The sequence below is a fragment of the Opisthorchis viverrini genome (genome assembly GCF_000715545.1).
Source record: "Opisthorchis viverrini unplaced genomic scaffold opera_v5_43, whole genome shotgun sequence".
Classification (NCBI taxonomy): Eukaryota; Metazoa; Platyhelminthes; class Trematoda; order Opisthorchiida; family Opisthorchiidae; genus Opisthorchis; species Opisthorchis viverrini.
In genome coordinates, this window is record NW_008751699.1 from 347058 (window position 1) to 366790 (window position 19733).

The 19733-nt window shown below is 42.8% G+C and overlaps 1 protein-coding gene across 1 annotated transcript in view; it reads left to right on the forward strand.

Moving 5' to 3' along the window:
* Positions 1–1522: 1522 nt before the first annotated feature.
* The window catches only part of T265_03138 (hypothetical protein), a gene marked incomplete at both ends in the record, with an annotated part of 74233 nt that continues 56022 nt past the window's right edge, over positions 1523–19733 (forward strand). Inside the window, one exon of the mRNA XM_009167551.1 lies at positions 1523–4411. Within this exon, the coding sequence (XP_009165815.1) occupies positions 1523–4411 (2889 nt within the window). The remainder of the gene's footprint in view (positions 4412–19733) is intronic.

The following is a 19733-nucleotide window of genomic DNA, read 5'->3' on the forward strand; positions in this document are numbered from 1 at the left end:
CCTCAGCAGGAGGCCTCGTGGCGTTTATAGAAAACTCACTACATAAAATACTAAAGAATGCTGTTTAGCTTCTCCCATTACGCCTGCATCTACGTCCCCTCCATCCAACCCTCCCTTCAATTAGACCTACTATTTTCTTGCTTCTGCCACACAGATTCCGTGGGCACTCTTATTCCCTCATGAATTTTAACCCTTGAAATGCCGGACCAATTTTTGCCGACGTTTTACGCGCGTTTTTTGACCACTTGCCATACCACATGCTGTGCACCTATGTTTATCGCTAAATCAAATTGGTTTAACGTTTACCCTGGGTGTGTCGTTTCTATAGTGCTTCCATGTTTCTTTGGGACCTTTTTTGAACTTGAACCAATTATTGCGACCGTTTAGACAAAAATCCCCATAATTTGAGTTTTGAATCCCTTTCATATCCGTATTTTGAAAGTGTATACCTCAATAAGTCTCAAGACTTCGCAATTCTAGGCCTGTGCTTTTGCGCGCCATTCATTTTGGCTTTCCCCAATACGGCAAGTATTTTATAGGGTCTATATTTGAAATGTAACAACGTCTTTGAAAAATCAACGATTGTGTCAACTTTGTAACATTTTCTTCATTGGGCTAGTACGTACGTAGAGGCATGCATCCTTTTGCCCACAGACTTTTAGTTTATTCCGAACTCCCACTGATTCACGACGGAAATGTAATGCCTTGATGGACAGTTAACGATTCGTGCACCCAATACCCGGCTGCTGGTGGAATTCACGGGACAACCACTTGTGTCAATAACCTGCCAAACGTTAATCCCCAATCTCAACGGAACGGTAACAACTCGAAAGAGAAGACGGCAACTACTCTGGCTTAAGCAAGGGAACGTCAGAACCATGGAGACCGCGGCCTTGTCTGCCCGGAGCGTTAGACAGACACGTGGTCACAAAGGCGTGTAATGCCATAGGTGGACACGGAGTAATAACACTGTCCGATCTCTTGAAGCCCTAATGAGGAAACGCCCGATTACACATTAACTGACCAACCAGGTTTTCTTAGAGGTCAGACAGGTGAACGAAAATGAACCGCCGGTCAAATTCATTTCGTCCAAGCCACTCTCTGATCGAGGACAACACACAGCATACACACACATCACGGTGGGAAGGAAGACCTGTTTGACCTCAGTGTATTGGTGCGTTTGTGCGTGCTAACACGCTGCGTGCCGTGCATGTGAAAATTGCACACACAAGAACACGCCCATAAAATTTCTATGGACAGGTTTTTTCTCTAGCTTTTCGTGGCCTCTGAACACGTAGCACACTCATCATTCACAAGTGTCTGACCCAAATCAATCGATTGCACATGTGAAGCTCCAATTGGATTTAATCTCATATCACCTGTTGCGTAACCAAATGCAATGATCCATTCAAGCATTCGACCACATGCAGGTATTCGAAGTAACGGAATAACTGTGAAGTTCTGCTTCTGGGATGGACACTACTTGTTTCTGAGAACATCAGTAGAGTAGGTCAGCTGGTCTATGGATCTGACCAATTCTTCGACGGTTCAGTCAAACTGGCTGAACGTCGGAAATGCTGATCCTCAATTGCAAGCAGCATCCTGCAAAGAAATCATCGACCTTCCGCTCGTATCAGCTTACAATCAAGCATTTTTGGAGACTATCACCGAGGAGGGAAGTGAATTTGAACCATCCGAGGATGGAAGTTTCAGTTGGGGGAACCACGCAGATTCGTATCAAGTCGAGATTCTGTCCAACGATTCGGTCCACAAAAACCAGGGCTTGGGATTGGATCAGCAAATGATCGGAGACTTGGAATGTCCGGTAGACTACATTGATGTGAGTGATATCTGTTTATCATTGCGGGGCCCACTTGGATCAGATCGAATAGCGGGATCTCGTGATATTGAACAATCGTCAACCGATCTTTGCGAGGTGGATCGGAAAACACCACATCCTCAAGAGCAGGTAAATAGAAGAGGTTCTTACGATAGCTCGTCTTCGAATGAGCTGTTTGGTACCTCAGATTATCAGAGGTACGATAATGTTGATCCCAAACAACCAGATGTGAGGCTAGTAAGTGGTAAAACGCATGAGAGAAAGGATTTTCTGAGGACTACTCCAGCTATATGGACAGAACCGAGAAATGAAGAGGTGGAAGATGAAGTACTTGTATTATCAGCAGAGAGCGGGACCAACAGGTTATGCTGGAAGTTTGAAAGTAAAGACGGTTCCCAGAAAGAAAGCCGACCGGTAGTGGGAAACGATAACGGATTTCTATGGCAGAGAAGGTGTGAGGAAATATCAGTGACAGATGGTCAGAAAACAAACGTGCCTCAAACAAAATCTTGTGAGAGCTTGACCAATCACCCTATTCATACACATTTACCATACGGTGGCGACAGACCTCGGTACGAATATCCAACCGACTGTAATCTGTTTGGTCCCCCAACACAGTCTATTCGACATGATGAATCAATTCTAAAGCCTGTATTGGGAAAAGAGAGTCAAGACAAAATGCACGAAACTCCGCCCTCCAGACAAACTAGTTCATCGTTTCTGGTTGACAGTCAAGGTTCAACCACATCAAGTATCTTCCAACCTGTTTCACGCCTGACTGGACAACGAAGTGGATCCGCTGAATGGTCTTGGCAACCACAATTGCAAGGATCGTTCTCACCGCATTTTCCCACTCATTTTACGGCGAACAGTCGGAAGACGGAAAATCGCTGTGGAGAATGGTCACACAATTCCAATTTTCCTGTGATCCAGCCGTGTTCACAAAGATTCCAATCCAGGTTTCAGGGTTCTTCCCTTATCCCGCGCCCACCTCCCTTACCGAAAGCAATCGTAACTAGCCATTTTGCGCCATGCTTTCCGTCGACCAATCCCGTTTTCTCGTGTGACAGGAATAATACTTCGAACAGTATCCTCAACTCTTCACGTATGTTCAATCAAACTCGCCAATTCGGTTCGGAGGCGGAAAAACCAAATTCATCATTGGCCACAATGCGATTTGAACAATCGTCTGCTCAGCTTGCTAATGATGCAGATCGCTTGTGGAGGGGAAAACTGGCTAGTGAGAGTCTGATCAACAAGACTGGTGAGGTCAAGAATGAATTCGATTTTTATTGCAGCTACCCAAGGCAGCACTACTCAAACTTTGAGTTGAATGAAACACGTTCGACAGGCCAGTACTATTCAGGAGTTGACGTCAGTCCAATTGGTTTTTCAAACACCAAGCCAACTGTTCGCATGAGAATGGTTCACCCGTCCTTCGGCCCTCCCAACGGTGTGTATGAGAACGTACAAGTTTCTGAGACAAAACCGGCCATTCACACCAGGGGTGGAATAACGTCAAACTTCTCGCAGAATTCCGGTTTTAAAGCGGGACAGATAGATGTCTCACGTGTGCGCCCGACTCTTAATGGGACCAGTAAAATGAAGGAGAGAATGTCTGGTGTAGAATTTCAAAGTTCAATGTGGATTGCTAACTCAACACCAAGATCGGAGCTGAGCACAAACTCTTCTGAACCGCAAGAAGCTCCAAAAAGCACAGTCCAAGCGGAAAATTTCGACTGTAAAACCGATTCACCTAATGTGTCAGGGCTTTTAAAACCAAGCATATCTAATGGTTTTCGTCCTTTACACCGATCCCCAGCAGTGCTGGGAGTTAGTGAGCTTCTTTCTAAAACAGATGAGGAGTTGTGCAAATTTATGGAAGATGTAAGAATTCCAAATGTTCAAGAACGACCAAGTCCTCAAGGTAGTGAAGCAACGCAAAACCAGATAACATCAATGCCGACAGATCATTCTCCTGCTCGAAGGCGGTTTCATTATATCAACAACCAGAATTCGAAACCAAGCTACTGCGAGACCTTGGGGACGGACAGTGCTAGCGATCAGCTGGACCGGCGAAGTTTCTACGACTACGGATGTGATGATGAGGATGAAGATGTGGAAGATGACGAGGATTTGTTCGGACCGCCTGGTGTGAATGAGCGCCCAGCCACTCGTAAATCGCACCCCATAAATCCGTCCAACCACTCCGCCTTACAAGATAGAACGCATTTGTACAACATGCCATATGAGACTGCCAGTTCGATTTTAGACGACATAATGAAATTGGATATGGACGGTTCCCGTTATGTATGGTCAGATACGTGTCAGTCACCGCACTCTACAAAACAAGACCACACATTTAGCAAGTCCAACAACCATGTGCTTGGACGTGATATATTTGAACCGTGGGATTTACCGTACATTGACAGTGATGCGTTCGCTGGCGAACCATGGGCTGCCACTTATGGATCTGCTTTGGAAACATTTCTACAAAGACCGAAGAAAGCCAGTCTTGATGAAATCACATTGACTTCGAGTAAGTTTGGTTATTGCCTACATTATTGTTGATTAGTAATTTGTGCAAAAAGAAAAAAAGCACACATGTCTTAGAGAAAATTACATTTAAGCACAGCTGGGGTTTCACACAATTAGTTACAACTACGCCACAGACCAGTTATATTCTCACATCTAATTTCACCCAAACTGTAGCTGTTCTCTCTGGTTTAAGTCTATTCTACCGTTCCACCTGCATGCTAAAAACCTGCCGCATGTTCACAAATCGTCGAACGATTCGCTGGTCATCTACCATGTGATGTTCCATTTGGATGTAGGGGTCACAAGGTGGTATATTCGCGCATACAAAAAAGTGTGATTGCCAATTTCATGGTGTTCAACAGTGCAACAAAAAAGCTCCAGCACCAAAGGATGCAGGTGAATCCAACGGATAAATAGACTCCGCAAAAGCAACCTACGATTAAAAGCCTAAAAACATGGCAAAGTGATTTTGTCTTTTATAATTTGCCGCGCATAATGTTATTCTCGATGGGAGTTCAAACACGACTTAATTTTAACTGTTATTTAGTCTAGTATTTACCTAGCTGTGTCTGAATTACAGTACACTGCAATATAGCAACGGGGGAAGCAAATTCCAAAACCGGTTATAATATCAAACGAATTGCGCAAATTTCAAATGGGGTTGAGACAATAATCTTTATACGGCACTCAGTATTTGCACATTGGGATTGAATTTTCGAAAGTTATGATGTGTCCCTGATGAAATAAAGCAATCGGGCAGCTGAGATGAGAGTACCAGCCCAAACTGTGGAGCCCCATTAGGGCATCCCGGGGTTTCAGCGATGCTGGGAAAGTATCCCACAAGGCTTTTTAGCCAGAGGGACGGTTGCTTCAGTGAACAATGAAATTCGGTGAGCTGCATGAATATGAATGTAGATTAGGACGGTTTTTGGTTTGAGCACATACGCAACAAAATGCAACATCTTGGCGTAGAAAGTTTTACTACATCTGTAAAGGTTTCGCAGCTGAGAGTAGTGTGCAGATAATGGGCAGATCTTTATACTGGGTTGTCTTAACGTCAATCTGAGACCTCCACAATGAGAATGAAAAAAGCATATTGCACGTAGAATCAGTGGCAGGGCAAAACAGACAAACAGAATTTGTTCATGCAGTCAAATAGGATGATCTTTGAATGAAACTTTTATGACTCGCTTGGTACATCCATTGCCTGAATATTGAGGAAGCTAATATACACTCATTTGAAAACTAATTTATTTTTTTTTCGAGAGATTCAACTGGTACCCAGCTGAATATCTCGTTTGTAATGTGTTCAGGCTGGGTTCAGCTGGGTTTAGGGTGGGTCTCTCGAAAAGCCAAATTAGTTTGCAAATGAGTGTATATTCGCCAGTTTCGTGCAATTTGGTTTCAAGTAGAACATAAGGTTGACGGGAACCCGGGGACTGTGCCTACCTGATGAGCCTCAAAAAGGGCGAAACCGGTCGTGGGCTGTCCACGGATTTTCAGCAACCTTATGAGTAGTACATTACAATGATAAACACTGTATTTTTCATTCTAAAATATTTGGAGCAAGTAGTATCCAACACAGACGCAGGTTATACACGTTCTTTCGGCTGAGGAAATTCATTTTCGGTAACAATGAAGTGTATCGTTCTCGCGCCAGCACAACACTGTCGTCAGAAATCCTCTTCGTCATACGGTCAATATACATCTCAGTTAAGTTCAGTGGTTTATGTCAGGCCGTCTAGTCTTCGGAATTCTACCTACACAGATTTCAGTCGCAATGGTACATCAAGCTTGCAAACACTTGTTTCAGGTCAGATGATAATTTGTTTGTACCGAGTCCACGGAGTACAAGTTGCACAGATCAATAACTCATATCTGGTCGCAAGCCGTGAAGGTCACAGTGAAATTTTAACGGATCCATTACATAAAATTCAGAAGAGAATGACAGGACACGAAAGACCTAAACGACTCCTTAAAAAGCAGACTTGAACTGATAGGTTGAAAAGACATAACTATCTGCTTCCAGTGTATTGGTTGAGTGAAACACTCTTGAATAACGTTGTACATATTAACCACACTGAATGTTATCCGTTCGGATCTGAACAGTTCAGAGTTCGACTGCCAGTCAGAAGGTTGCGTGCTCATTATATCATAAAGATTCGTGGATACGTAATGCTGAGGAAATCTTCGTACAATGCTTTCTGGCCTTTCAGAATAGGTAGGCTCTGATTACATGACGAAAGCTCCAATCAACTCCTCAAATCTTCCAACAGTCCACATTTATAGATCCAAAAACCCTTGATACTAATTGAATAACATGTATTTGAACAATGCGAGTTAATTTGAGGTGATGGGAAGGCTTTTGATGGTTGGTTGGAAAGTGAGGGGCGGAAAAAGAACTGCACTTTTGCAGCTGAGAGCATTGTGCAATTACTGCACTCCGTCTGAGTACCATAACTGGTTTCGGAAATATTAAGGCCGTTGTGTTTAAGCCGCTGAACATTAGTTCGTTTCGAAAGTAATTTAGCCGTGGCAACAATCTGACTACAGGCCAACGTTTATCGAATAGAAATCTATGCGGAAAACGGGAAAAAAAGATTATTAGTTCGTTTCGAAAGTAATTTAGCCGTGGCAACAATCTGACTACAGGCCAACGTTTATCGAATAGAAATCTATGCGGAAAACGGGAAAAAAAGATTTAAAATGGTAAAAGGTTCGATTCTTTTTTATTTTCAGGTTAGGTACGGCATTCGCACGCTGTGGTTTCTAATGTGAGAAGTTAGATAAGCAAGTCTTGAAGCACGTTTTCAGGTAAATCAAATTAAGCTGTTAAATGAACACCTAGAAGCGTGCCACAAACTTTTGGGATTTTCGAGATCACTTCATTTATGCAAGCACCCAGTACCCTGATATACTACTTTTAGCTTGGTAAAATTTGTTGAGTACATCGCCTAAAATGTTCAGTGAAAAGTGTTTTTACTTTGATCCAGCTTATCTCTCTGCCGCATCGAGTAAATAGAAACACGAGGCTGGATTTTTCCACTGGATAACAGCACAAACTTAGATATGATCATTGTCATCTGGTTGCCTGCCGGCCGACGTTGTTGTGGTTAACAGCCCTATGGGGTCTCTAATGGACAGAGCAAGTTACTAATGTAAAGCAGATACAAAGTCACAAGGAGAAAATTCCATGCAAATCTTGACTCACAGTTCACAATAGGAGATACCGTAGTTCCGTATCCCTTTGAACCACCACACTAAGAAGAGAAGATCTACCTTCCTGGTATTCCAAATCTCCGGTGACCGCAGTATTACTCCACAGGTGTGAATAGATTAGTCCGGTGTTTGTAGCTAAAATTTTTGTTCACGTTTAGAGTTAGTAGCAGCCAATTATAGCCAACCGGCAGTCACAGCAACAGTCACTCAGCGAAAGTATCAAAGTCACGTTGAACCCAAGAGGCGGGCGGTTGCGATTGTATCTAAGTAAAACAAACTTATGTACAGTAATGTGACTGATATTGATAGGAAGAGGGAAGATGATATTGAGCATGAAAAATAGCAGTTAACAAGAGCTACGAAGTCTTGAAACCTGATACACTTTATTCTACTGACAGGTACTGGAAAATATAACTTATACAACTGCAGGTGAAGAATATATACCAACAATCTCATTCACAGAGGGTAACCAGTTTGTTAAGTCAGTGCACTGAATTGTTTCTGGTTCTGTGGGAAAAAAATTTACGGAGCAAAAAGTGTGTAATTGGGTTTGGTCTCCTTCAGAAGGGATAAACCGCTACTTACGGAGCGGTTAGAACACCTACTCATAGTTATCACCTCATCCTCTAGCCATAATTGACAAAATCAAGTGTCAGGTTTACAGTTAGGCTCAGAATGTTTGATCAAAATAAAAATAAAGAAATTCAAATTTCATAAAACTTTCCTGCTTTCCGTAGAATGGCACTGTTTCAAATAAACCAGCACAGTTGGAAAAAGTTTGGAACCGATTCAGAAGTCATCATTTCAGGAGAGCTTGGTAAACAATCGTCAGTTTTTATTTGGGCAACGTTTCGCTTTTGACACAAAAGCTTCTTCAGGCCAAGTGAACAGGTCACCAAATTGGCCAGGTTATAAGACAGACGGGGAACCAATCAGTAAGTCCTCTTCAAACTAGATCAGCGTTTAGTGTCAATTAACGGCCCAAAACCCACCGAATGTTTACCAAGCTCTTCTGAAACCAGCACAGTTCTTCGCTATCCCATGCCCTACATCGTCCGACTTTACAGTGAGACGTGTCGAAAAGAACCGTTAAAAAGGCCCGTGTCTTCCCTGAGAGAACTACGTGTGCAATTTTATGCTCTACATTTGTACATGTTTCGAGAACACAGCTGGACGAGCATGTCTCAACTTCGAATACTAACTAATCTAGAGTGCATGCTTGTCGCGGAGCGCAGGAAATTTTCCGATTACACACAGTCTAGTGACCGAGCTCACACTTTGCTGTTCGTTCTGTCCACCAAAAGTCACTCATTAAGTCTCAGTTGTAGTTGCAAATACGGGCATGATGCCCAGAGGAGTTCGGCTGTTGAAAACCAGCTCAGTGGATTAGGAGCTGATTGAATCTCATGTTGACAAATGCTGATGAAATTTTCTATGCGCATCTAGGCTCAGTGACTAAAATACGCCTTCGTTGCTTCGTCAAGAGCTAACCCAGAAATTGGCCGTTCAACACAAAATAAAATTTAAATATCTATTGGATGCAAGCAGGTCTGTCACAAAAACACATCGTGTTCCATTTCCACCTCACCATAGCTACAGTTTACGAAGATGTGTTCATGCCTGCCTCGAGCTTGTTAGCGGCATTTAGCTGAAGGCTACACTGTTCACTTTGGGACTACTCAGACGGGTTGATTGGTTGGTACTGCTTATTTTGTTCGACGCGATATGCGTGTAAATTGGTTGCAAATTGAATTAGGCCGATGACCAGGCTTAGGTGGAGTGGCTGGAAATCCAGCTTCGGTGTGGGATTTCCAGAAGAGTCGAAGGCAGTAATTGAATCAAGACTTCGTATAGAAGCGCGTGCGGCCATGCCAACAGCCCGTGGAATACACACGCGCATAATTTGTCAACATTCAACAGGATACAATCAAACACAATTACAACATTGTTGATTTGGCCACACACTTCTTCAGTGTGACTGCTTAACCACGTTTCATATAGCCCCGGGCATCCATCTATTCCAAGTGCCTGTAAGTGACACTAGGGTCTGGTGGGCGTGGCTTCGGTGAGTCATGGTCATTTTGTGCCTTTACACCGGGAAACATACTGTCATGGTGTCGGTCATACGACTACACACCACTGGTTGTATACGCATGACAAGTCAGCACAAACTCAACCAAGTGCAGCAACTGTCATTGACGCACACATACAAGCAGTGTAATTATCGTGACCAAGTGCAGACGGGTAGGTTAGTTATGTGTCCACAACATATGATACCATCTGTATTTGTGTGTCGGCAGTATCAATAAAGTAGATTTATCACCCACCAAGATAATTCGGGGTGGATTAGTCATATCTTTAGAATCTAGTTGAGTTAGGATGATAGTATGAGCTTACGTCAGTTCATTACCAACGGCGGTCAGTGGTTTGTCATCGTGCTCCACTAGGACTGTGCGTGAAAAGCTTCACTGTGAAAAATGATGGGAAGAGATGACCAAATGGCCGTTTAGCACATGGACACCGATTCACGTACAAGGCGAATGCAGTTAGACAAGATGAATGGGGGATGACAATAGACCTAACAATGACTGCAGATGGTAATATGCTATAAAGCACACATCACTAATGGTAGGAGGATATATCGTACCTGATTTCACATACCTACAGTAATTCATATATTGTGCCCCCGGGCAGGATAAGCAAAAAATGATACGACCTCCTCAGCTCTAAGCTCAAACATACCCATGAAAGTAAAAACCATTCACTCCGACAGAAAGTTTGCTCTCTGGCAGTGTGTCCGGTGATTTTGTTACCTTCAAGAAAACTTCAGGTCTGAAATAAAGTTCAGTTTCACTGAAGCTTCGACACTTACGAAGACATATTCTAGTTTGTCTTCCAGAGTAAGTGCCAGTGTTTCCGCAATCCTCATGGAAACAATGGTGCAAAGGTACAAGTTTAGAAAATTGATTTGATTGTTAGTTCGAATTTGTTCCCCCATGATTTAGCTAAAGAGGACATCTCAGGAAAAGTGGACTTCTTCGTCGAAGGTCACGCATCGCAACGATCCACACTTGGCAAATGCTTCTGCGAGACCGCATTTTTCCTGTTACTGTTTAATTCATTGTTTCAGCAGCATTGCGGACAGAATGTAGCACTGACCGTCAAACTACTCGTCATAGGCAAAATGACAGGGCAGATAATCGTTAAGCATGGAACACAAGTGAACTCAATACGCTAATGTTTTCTGGACCTAAAATATCGGAATGGATAGCAATACGGGAGATTCGCAGAGTACCTGTCAGGAGAAATAGCCCTGGGACTAAAGGCCTGGAAACTGTGAGATCACAGAGATTAGGGGATTCATTAGAACTCTGGGAAATAAATGAGGCAGTACAATAGCAGAGTTAGTCTGGCACATAGTCATTAAGCCAGTCGATAGATCAAAGAATATAGCTGCATGTGCGGTGTCTACATACGGTTGGCTTACTGGTTCGTCATTGTATTCCCAAGTTGGAAGGTGCAGTTGTGCAGCACAACGAGAGCGAGAGCGATAGTGAGAATAAAGTAGGATAACGACAGCACGGAAACCTTACGGATGTTCGAATGAGACCTGCGTTTCGGATATGCGTGTGAACGTTTCCGACGTGACAAGATGGTGGATGGTCTTCAGTGATAAAGTTGTCTAAAGTTTACGAGCAAATGATGTCTGAATGTGCCACCCGTCCGTGTAGGCGTACAAGTGGTTGATAGTCGCTTGTATCTTTAGCAAAAAGTGTAATCTCAGTGCTCACCTGATGGATGAACCTATTTTTTGCAGTGTTTATTTTATGTTTGCATAATATGACAGCTGCTTGGAACAAGTTCCAGAAAACCCTGTCAGATGTGTGAATTTTTTGATGCCAAGCCGGTTTTAATTCATCGGTTTTAAGCCAGTGCGTTTTCAGCAAGTGCTACATATAGCCTGGGTCTTGTGTTGCAGAATTGTGCTTGCCTTTTTGTTTGCAAAGTGTAGCTACGCTGCTTGGTTCCATCCCTTATTACGCAGAAATGTAAACATGGGGTTCACTGAATTAACTGCTCAAACGAACAATAAACGAGGCGATATATGACAGTTCCATCATCCGATTAGGAAAATACGGCATCGCTTTTGATCTGAGGAGACAGAACAGTAATTCCTAGGGCGTTGTTGTAAAATACATTCCGGTCGTGGCCGAAACAATCTGGTTTGGTCATCTGACCATCTCGTGAAAGAAGAACGACATTAGCGTTTATCTCTCGTCCATTTACTGTTGCTAGTTGCTGCGGATAGCCGCCTGGACTGGGACATTCCACAATGGAATAGGAAGGGAATCAGTGTAATTTAAATTAGGTTAGCCGGACAAATAACCTGAGTGAATTTATATTTGCCTCTTTTTCTGTCTAACCAAGATTGTTGTCAAAGCAGTAACCAGTCCTTTCTATGTGTTTAATTTGTTAACCTGATTGCGGTTGTCGCTCATACTCGACTTTCATATAGAACATCCAGTCGTTGAATCTAAAGTCAGTCTTTTCCGTAATTGCTTACTGGGTGGGAGCCTTGATGCAAATTCCAGCGCCGGGCACTCGTCACATTTGGTGTTTGTGCGAAATTACATACCACAGTCCACAGTCTGCGGTTTAGTGAATTAGACAGAAGAACCACAAGGCAAACTCCGCTTACGGCACTACACAGACTACGGTACCTGACACGTAATTTTTGCGGGTTTTAAACTTCAGGTCCATTGAAAAATGTTCCATGTGAGAATTTCTGGGTAAAACTAAAGAATTTCCTTCCCAAACACTTACACACATCGGACGGCAGTGGTACCGCGAACGCCCATATTTCAACATTTCAGAATGACTTTTTGGCACACAATTGTCGAGGATGTGGATAGACTTCCTCAGAACACCTGTTCTTTGTATTCTTAAATTAACTAACCGGTTTCCCTTGACACGGAACATACACGAGATTTAAATGTGTCTGTCAGTTCTATACGCACTAGCACCTGTTCTGTGCAAGCCTATGGGAGGCGCCTGCGTGTTTTTTATACTGACGACCAGGGACGCTTTGAAAGCAAGAAAAAGGGGAAGCCTGAGGACGAATAGGATAGCCCTGTCTTGTTCAATACTACCCTGGTACCACCAAAGAACAGGCGGTACTACTCTTTCATCACCAACTTGTCACCCGATCAGTTCCTCATTACAAGATAGATTCTCATTCGGATAAACCATCTGGTTTAGAACTACGCCTACCGAATGGAGAAATTTCCACTGTCATGGGACGGCGCTTACATAAGGGAAGGGACGGTGACTGAAACCAATGATGTGCCCATCTCCCAGTCAGCTGTGGAGTGCTGCTTGACTTGTGATCAACAGGAGAACACGAATTTGTTGCAGGTGATATGAACTTGGAGAGAAAGTTCAAACAGAAACCTAACCACCTTAATTGAAGGCTCTAAGGCATGCCTTATCAAATGCTCGGCTGGTATTCGTTTCCGCATTCGACTATTGCATCAAACTAGGCCGATGTCTCCCGTGGACCATGGTAACTGTCACAAAAAATTCCCCGAGGCATCTGAGCAAACAACCGGATGCTCGAGGTGTAAGTCCCAGAGTGTACAGTGGGATAGGCTCTACAACCATCGGCATCCCCAGCCGATGGCTCACATCCGCCAGTTAGTTTGGGGACGTGTGGGAATTTGAAACTTACAATGTATAGGATGGATGGCCAGGTGGCTTTCAACAGTAATTAGACGCAGCCGAGGTACTTGCCCTTATCTAGCTACCGGCAACAAATGTTCATCTTTACAACGATGGCCACGTGATGCCAGACGTAGCGCAGTTGTAGACGTACAGTCTAAAAGGTTAAGCGCGCTAAAGCAGTTCATCTTCTGGTTCATATGAGGAATCCACTCAAAGCAGAGTACAATTCAGATACCATGATCTATTTCGACAGATCACAGTCTAGTGTACTACAGTGCACTCAAATCAATATGCAACACATAATCTATCGACCGAGAGCAAGGTCATAAAGTGTCAACCAGTGCAAACCACACGGAACTGTCTATAAAACACTTAAACTAATCATTTCGTCCGAGGCTGCCGTGTGTTGTTCCCTTGTGTCAGCCAAGAATACCTCCCATATCATGGGCACAAAGCAATCAAGCGCCTGGGTTTGTTCACGTCAAAATCAGCGTTTATTAATCGCAAGAAATCAGAAGGGCTTCTTTGCATGTCTAAAGATGTACATCCACAAGATGAACCGATGTGATAGGTTTTGAGTGCCCGAACTAATTAACTGTCAACAAAAACCTTATCCCTCCTCGATCTTCATCGCCCAAGTTGTCACTAACAAAGCACCCGTTAACTAAGACGTGGTTGTACAGTGATTTATCGTTCATGACGATGGTTGTCAATGTGGTGATTTCCCCTAGATGTGGTGCACCCACTGACGATCGGGCAATTCAATGAAACAAACTGAAGAGTTTGACTTTGAACTGAGTTTTCAGTGCCAAAGATCTGACGCCACTTGCTTCGGTAAATAAAGCCAGTTACTTCGCCCACCCGAGTTCTTAAACCCTACATGTGCTAGGGTGTGAATTTTGCAAAAAGAAAACATCTATACGATCTCAATGCGACTGCGCAGCCACGGCATTGCAAAATGGCTTGCAAACCAAATCGCACAGACGCAGTATGCTACTGGAATGGGGCCTAGCAGGTAAAACTTTCAACCGATTCATTATTCTAATCGTAGCATACACAGTGCGGATGGAGTGAGTGTTGGACAATATAAAAACAGATATTTGCGCTCAATTTTCTGAAGATCGCAAGGCTGACTTCCTCCACCATACATTTGCGTCCACACTCACCCAGCATTTAAGTCTAAACAACACAGAACAGCTATCATGTGGTACAATAAAGACTTTACAATTTTGACCGTAGTTTTCTTGGGAATTTCCACAGTTTCTGTTTGGTAAAGGTACTCAGTTTAAGGTCGCTTGTATTTCCTCAGTCGATTAAAAACAGCTTCCTTGAGATTTCTCGCTTTACATTCAATAGCCCATTACCAACTCATGCACAATTCATTTGTGCGGAGCCCATATTGCGCTACCCTGTTCATTCTTCTGCATTCGCTCGATCTATCATGAATGCGGGTGGTCTTGATGTATCGATATAAGCTCACGTGACGTTTGCCGACGTGATCTTGTCTACGGCTGTAACATAAATACTGGTTGTTTCTAAACGCTTTCATGCTTAGTTGCCTTATCACCTGGTTAGTTGCCAGGATAACAAAATCGAGGTCTTTTTTCTGTCCGAAATTTTCTATGAGTATTTGCACCATGAAATGAGCGACGACGCGTGAACCCGAGTCATGTGACGCAGCCCGTTACTATGACACCTAGAATTAGGATAAACTAGTACGAATTGAGTAAATAACTACTCTCTAGTGCCATGAAAGTGTGAAAGGTCCGATGGTATTTTGACCTAAATTCAACTCCATAATGAGCGACACCCAGAAGTTGATCAGTGATAAACTAGCACTCCCTCTAAACCCAGTCAATGAAGATAAAGATGGGATGCTGCATGATTAAGTCATCCCAACAGCATAACTAGACTCTTCTTCAGGTGTAAAATACGAAAGAAATTGTCCACCTTGTTTTTAAGGAAAGCAAGGTGACAGTTGCAACTTTGCACCTATTGAGTGGCCGATTTCGGTCAGCCTAAAATTGGCTGCCTGGATTTCTGGTTGCAACGGCGTGCGAACCATCCTAGAAGGGTTATGATCCGAAAACGATCAGTGAACCTAATCAGAATTCCAGATGCATTTTAGTCTACCGGTGGGTATTCATTGGTCAAACTTTTTGTAGAATCTTTCCTCTGGAACGACCCTTTTCGAACATTTACTCCATTGTCTGTTGTCACTTTCAAGGTTATGCACTAGACACGTGTCACCTAAATGATAAACTGATTCATGTCACGCAGAGCAAAATAAAATCTGATATGGGGGGGGGGTTCCCGAGCCTTCAAAGCTTTCACACGTAGCTGTCATTATCTGGTTTTTGGAGATCATAGCACAGCGTTTTGGTACATTGTTGGCCATATGCATTCTGGAAAAGGCGAAAAAAATGTTTTGTGGATACGTATCCAGCGCCTGAAGGTCGTTTAACTGCCCTCCTCAATGCGTGTTTCTGTCTGCTTTCCACGACCCATGGAACAGTAAGGACTTTTGGATAGAGTCACTGCCTGTATGCTAGGCAAATCAAGGTTTTCTGGTATATTCTAGATTGTCTGGGTGAATGTTCTAAGAATGGGAAACAGAACAATCTTGAGAGATTGTCGTCCATTTGTTTTTCTTCTCTATTTCTTCTCCGTTTTCCCCTTTTAGGACTTTTTAGCTTGAGCGTTCAGGATCTCAACGGCTCCTAAACAACACGGGCAACCAAGATATAGCTTTCATTGAAGCACTAAGCTAGTCTGTGGCCAGAGCGTCAAGCTTTTACAGGCTTACTGGCCTAACTTGATCAAATAGTGGGAAGACAGCTATAGCGAACACTTTCTCATTCTCAACCACCGAATTCCAAACCATTCTGAAACAGTGACTTCAATCGTTTTTTACACCAATTGCTGCTGTAGTAGGTATAGTGTTTGGGGGTAATTTTGTGTTTGATCCGTTAAAGAAAGACACCGATTACACCACGAATGCAGTAAGCATGCAATTCAAACAATGGAAAAGATAAGTAACTAACCAGCAAAAATGGGTCTGAAATAAGGTGCCTGTTAGCCTGCTTGATCTAGAAGGTCAGATGGGTTAATGCAAACTCAAATGAGCCTTCACTAACACACTCTGGAGGGGTGGGAAAAGATTTTAAACAATTTGGGATAAGCGCAAGAGGAATTTTTTGAACTATACTTATACCAAACTGTAATCGACGGGGCTGGGATAGCCCCAAAAATAAAAAAACTGACTCAGCTTTGTTATGAACGGTTGACTGAAGCAATGTAAAAAATCTATATAACAACTAAAGTAACAAAATTCTTCTAAGGATTGATCACTCAAGACGGTTTTATCTTTGGATTAATCATGATTTGTTAAACCTTATGACACCCTACGACAGCTTTTTCACGCCCGGCGTATTCTTGTTTGAACAGTCTCTTTTCCTCTCTCAAAACAATCATTATCATGAACCACATCAAGGGAGGGAACCACCTTCTTTCACTCTTAATGGGGCTCACGAGGGGTGTGTATTCTTGGCGGCACCTCGAACGACGACCCAGTAACTTTCCTGGCTGTGTCGGCCGACTGACCTCTCAGCCAAGATTTCGCCGTTACATGGTGTCGTGGAGGCTAGGAATGGGTGAACAAATAGCCAAGCCTCTACACAGGATTGCGTTAAATGGACTAACTGTTGTAATGCGTGATGGTTGGTCGCATAATTTTTCTGACCATTCATTTTCCTCCAACTTGTTGAGTTCACCGTCGTTGACATATTAAATCCGGCATATATCAGTCACCGTGCTTCCTCACAAAATGATGATTTGCAGTTTGGCTAAAATGCCCCATTTGTAGACCGGTTCTTCGCTTACACATACGACTTATATGACCAAAACCATTTGCCCTATTTGAAGTAGCTTTAGTTTTGGGGAAGGTGCTTAAATTTGGCAAACTTACGGGATCAAACTTCGGAAAAAAATGAAGGAAACGAGGCAGGCAGACTTAATCTAGAGCGCCAATTTTTCTGGATTTCGGGATAACGTGTCGAACTGATGTGTATTTGGTCTTTAGCGAATATACACTAATTTGGTTCTTTCGAGAGACTCACCTGGAACCCAGCTGAATCTCTCGTTTATGATTTTCTCAGGCAAGTGAATGTGCTGCACCAGGCCGCCTCATGTTTCAGTCGCTACGATATTTGAAATATCGCGATACATGTATATTTGTAATGTACTACTCACAAGGTTGCTGAAATATTTTCAGCAACCTCATAAGTAGTACATTACAAATATACATGTATTTAGTCTTATTTACTGACTGGTATGAAAATCGTTTTGATCAATGATACATTGATAGTTATGGCAAACTTCGAGATTTTAGGGCACAGGATAAAACTTGGTTCGGCGGACACATTTCTAGCAAAGCCCGATTACAGCAAATATGTCTGTATTGGTCTTATTAATTCAGAGTATGGAATAAGCGAGGCTCAATTAGCCCTATTTCGCCCAGCATTACTATACTACTACTATGCCATTGCCACGAGTCTAAATGGAGCCTAGAAAAGGATGGGGCCACAAACGCTTATTCTCGAAAAACAATCCTTTTAGAGGTATAACGGTAAAAAGAATCCTGCGTGCATCTTCTACAAAACACTTACTCATTTTGTTTCTTGGACCACTTCGGTTTCATCATGGACTCGCTTTTGGGAACTTGAATTTTATCTGTCCATTTCTGTCAAAAAATTGGCTGGCGTTACTCTACATAATATCACTCATCATTAGCGACACCAAGGAAAACTCGGATGCATTTTTTCAAGTAGGCTGGCAATTTATACAGTGGTATTGCCGTCTCCGAATAGATTGTTCATGAATAAAATCGTTTTAATGCTCCACTGGCCGTAAGCAACTGAGGCTTCCGGAATCATCTACCGAATCCGGCTGTAAAATGCGCTGATCCTTCATGCCGCTCATGCTAACATCCATGAAGCACGACATCCATCCATCAGTTTCAAATATTGTCATATATAACAATGTTGAAAGAGTTTTCCAACTCTGACAAATGGCGAAACGAATAACTTGGTTGATAAGTCACCGTTCCTTTTACCTGACTGTATTGGAAAGCCATGAGACTGCCATCATCTGTCGCCATTCCTGTAAATTCCTCAACTAAACCGTCTAAAATATAGATTCCAAATAGATTCCAAAATATAGATTCCAAAGTGTAATGTGGATAATCCACAGTTCGTTAAACACAGAAACATGTCCCGGAAAGACAATATGAAGGAGACCAATGAGTTATTTTTCTGCTAAATTCAAGTGATGACTTATTGGGCGTGTCTTTTAAAAGCAAGTGACGTAGAGTTTAGGAGAAATTTTCAATGATAGCATACAGCATTTTTCAGACAGTTATAACTCAGCCACCACAATTAAGTGATTTTGTTTCCCTATAATCTAAATTTTATGGGCTTGAAATGCTCCAAGTTTCCTTGTTTAGAAGACTGGTTACCAGGGACAACATAATGATGGGTATGCTGTCTGGAGTCTTTGAAACGAATCCAACCGGTCTATGAAATAAGAACATTATTGGCTTTCGTATTCTGTTAGTTGTGACAAATCACAAGAACCATATTACACGCGCACAGTTCCGTGACGAGACAAATAACGCACTTACCACAAAGAGCGAAACTAATCACGCAGGTTGATCTTAATGTCAATTTCTTATGAAAGCCTCCCCTCATACCGTGATATCATCGCAGTTCTCCTTGCATCACTCATGGGAAAATATTGCGTGCACTAATATCAGACCTTGAGTAATTCATCCAAAATGTGCAGTACAATCACCAGTCTGATCGAGTGCACGGGACCTTTAGAGTCATGTAAAGAAAAGGGGCCATGCCGACACATCAAGCTGAAATCGACTCTTCTGGAAAAGGGGGTAGATTAATTGTCGGTGGTATCTTGCGGGGCCGCCAAGTACTGTCCGAGGATCGCAAGAAAACAGCCTTCATAATAATTGATTGGACAATATCAAAACTTTGGCTACAATATCTCTTCACTGTCACGTTTCTTCACAGATTCTAAAAACCTGATTTTATTTTTAAAAATTCTCCCCGGTTTAGAAATATGAGTGATCACGGCAGTTTTCAGATATTTTCAGACCATGTAGTTCCACGGATATAAATTTAGGCGGAAATGCTTGTATGCACATCCTTCTCTTGAGCAGACCGACTGACTCATTAACATCCAAACATGGGACTGGCAAACCAAGTTCTTTCGCGGTCAGACAGTGTGGCAATTATCGTTCCAGCTCTATGCTAATTAACCCACCAAGTCCCGGTGGGAGTCGAATTTCTGCGCGTCGTGAGACTTGACCGGGTGATTCAACACCCGCCCTAATTGAGAAAAC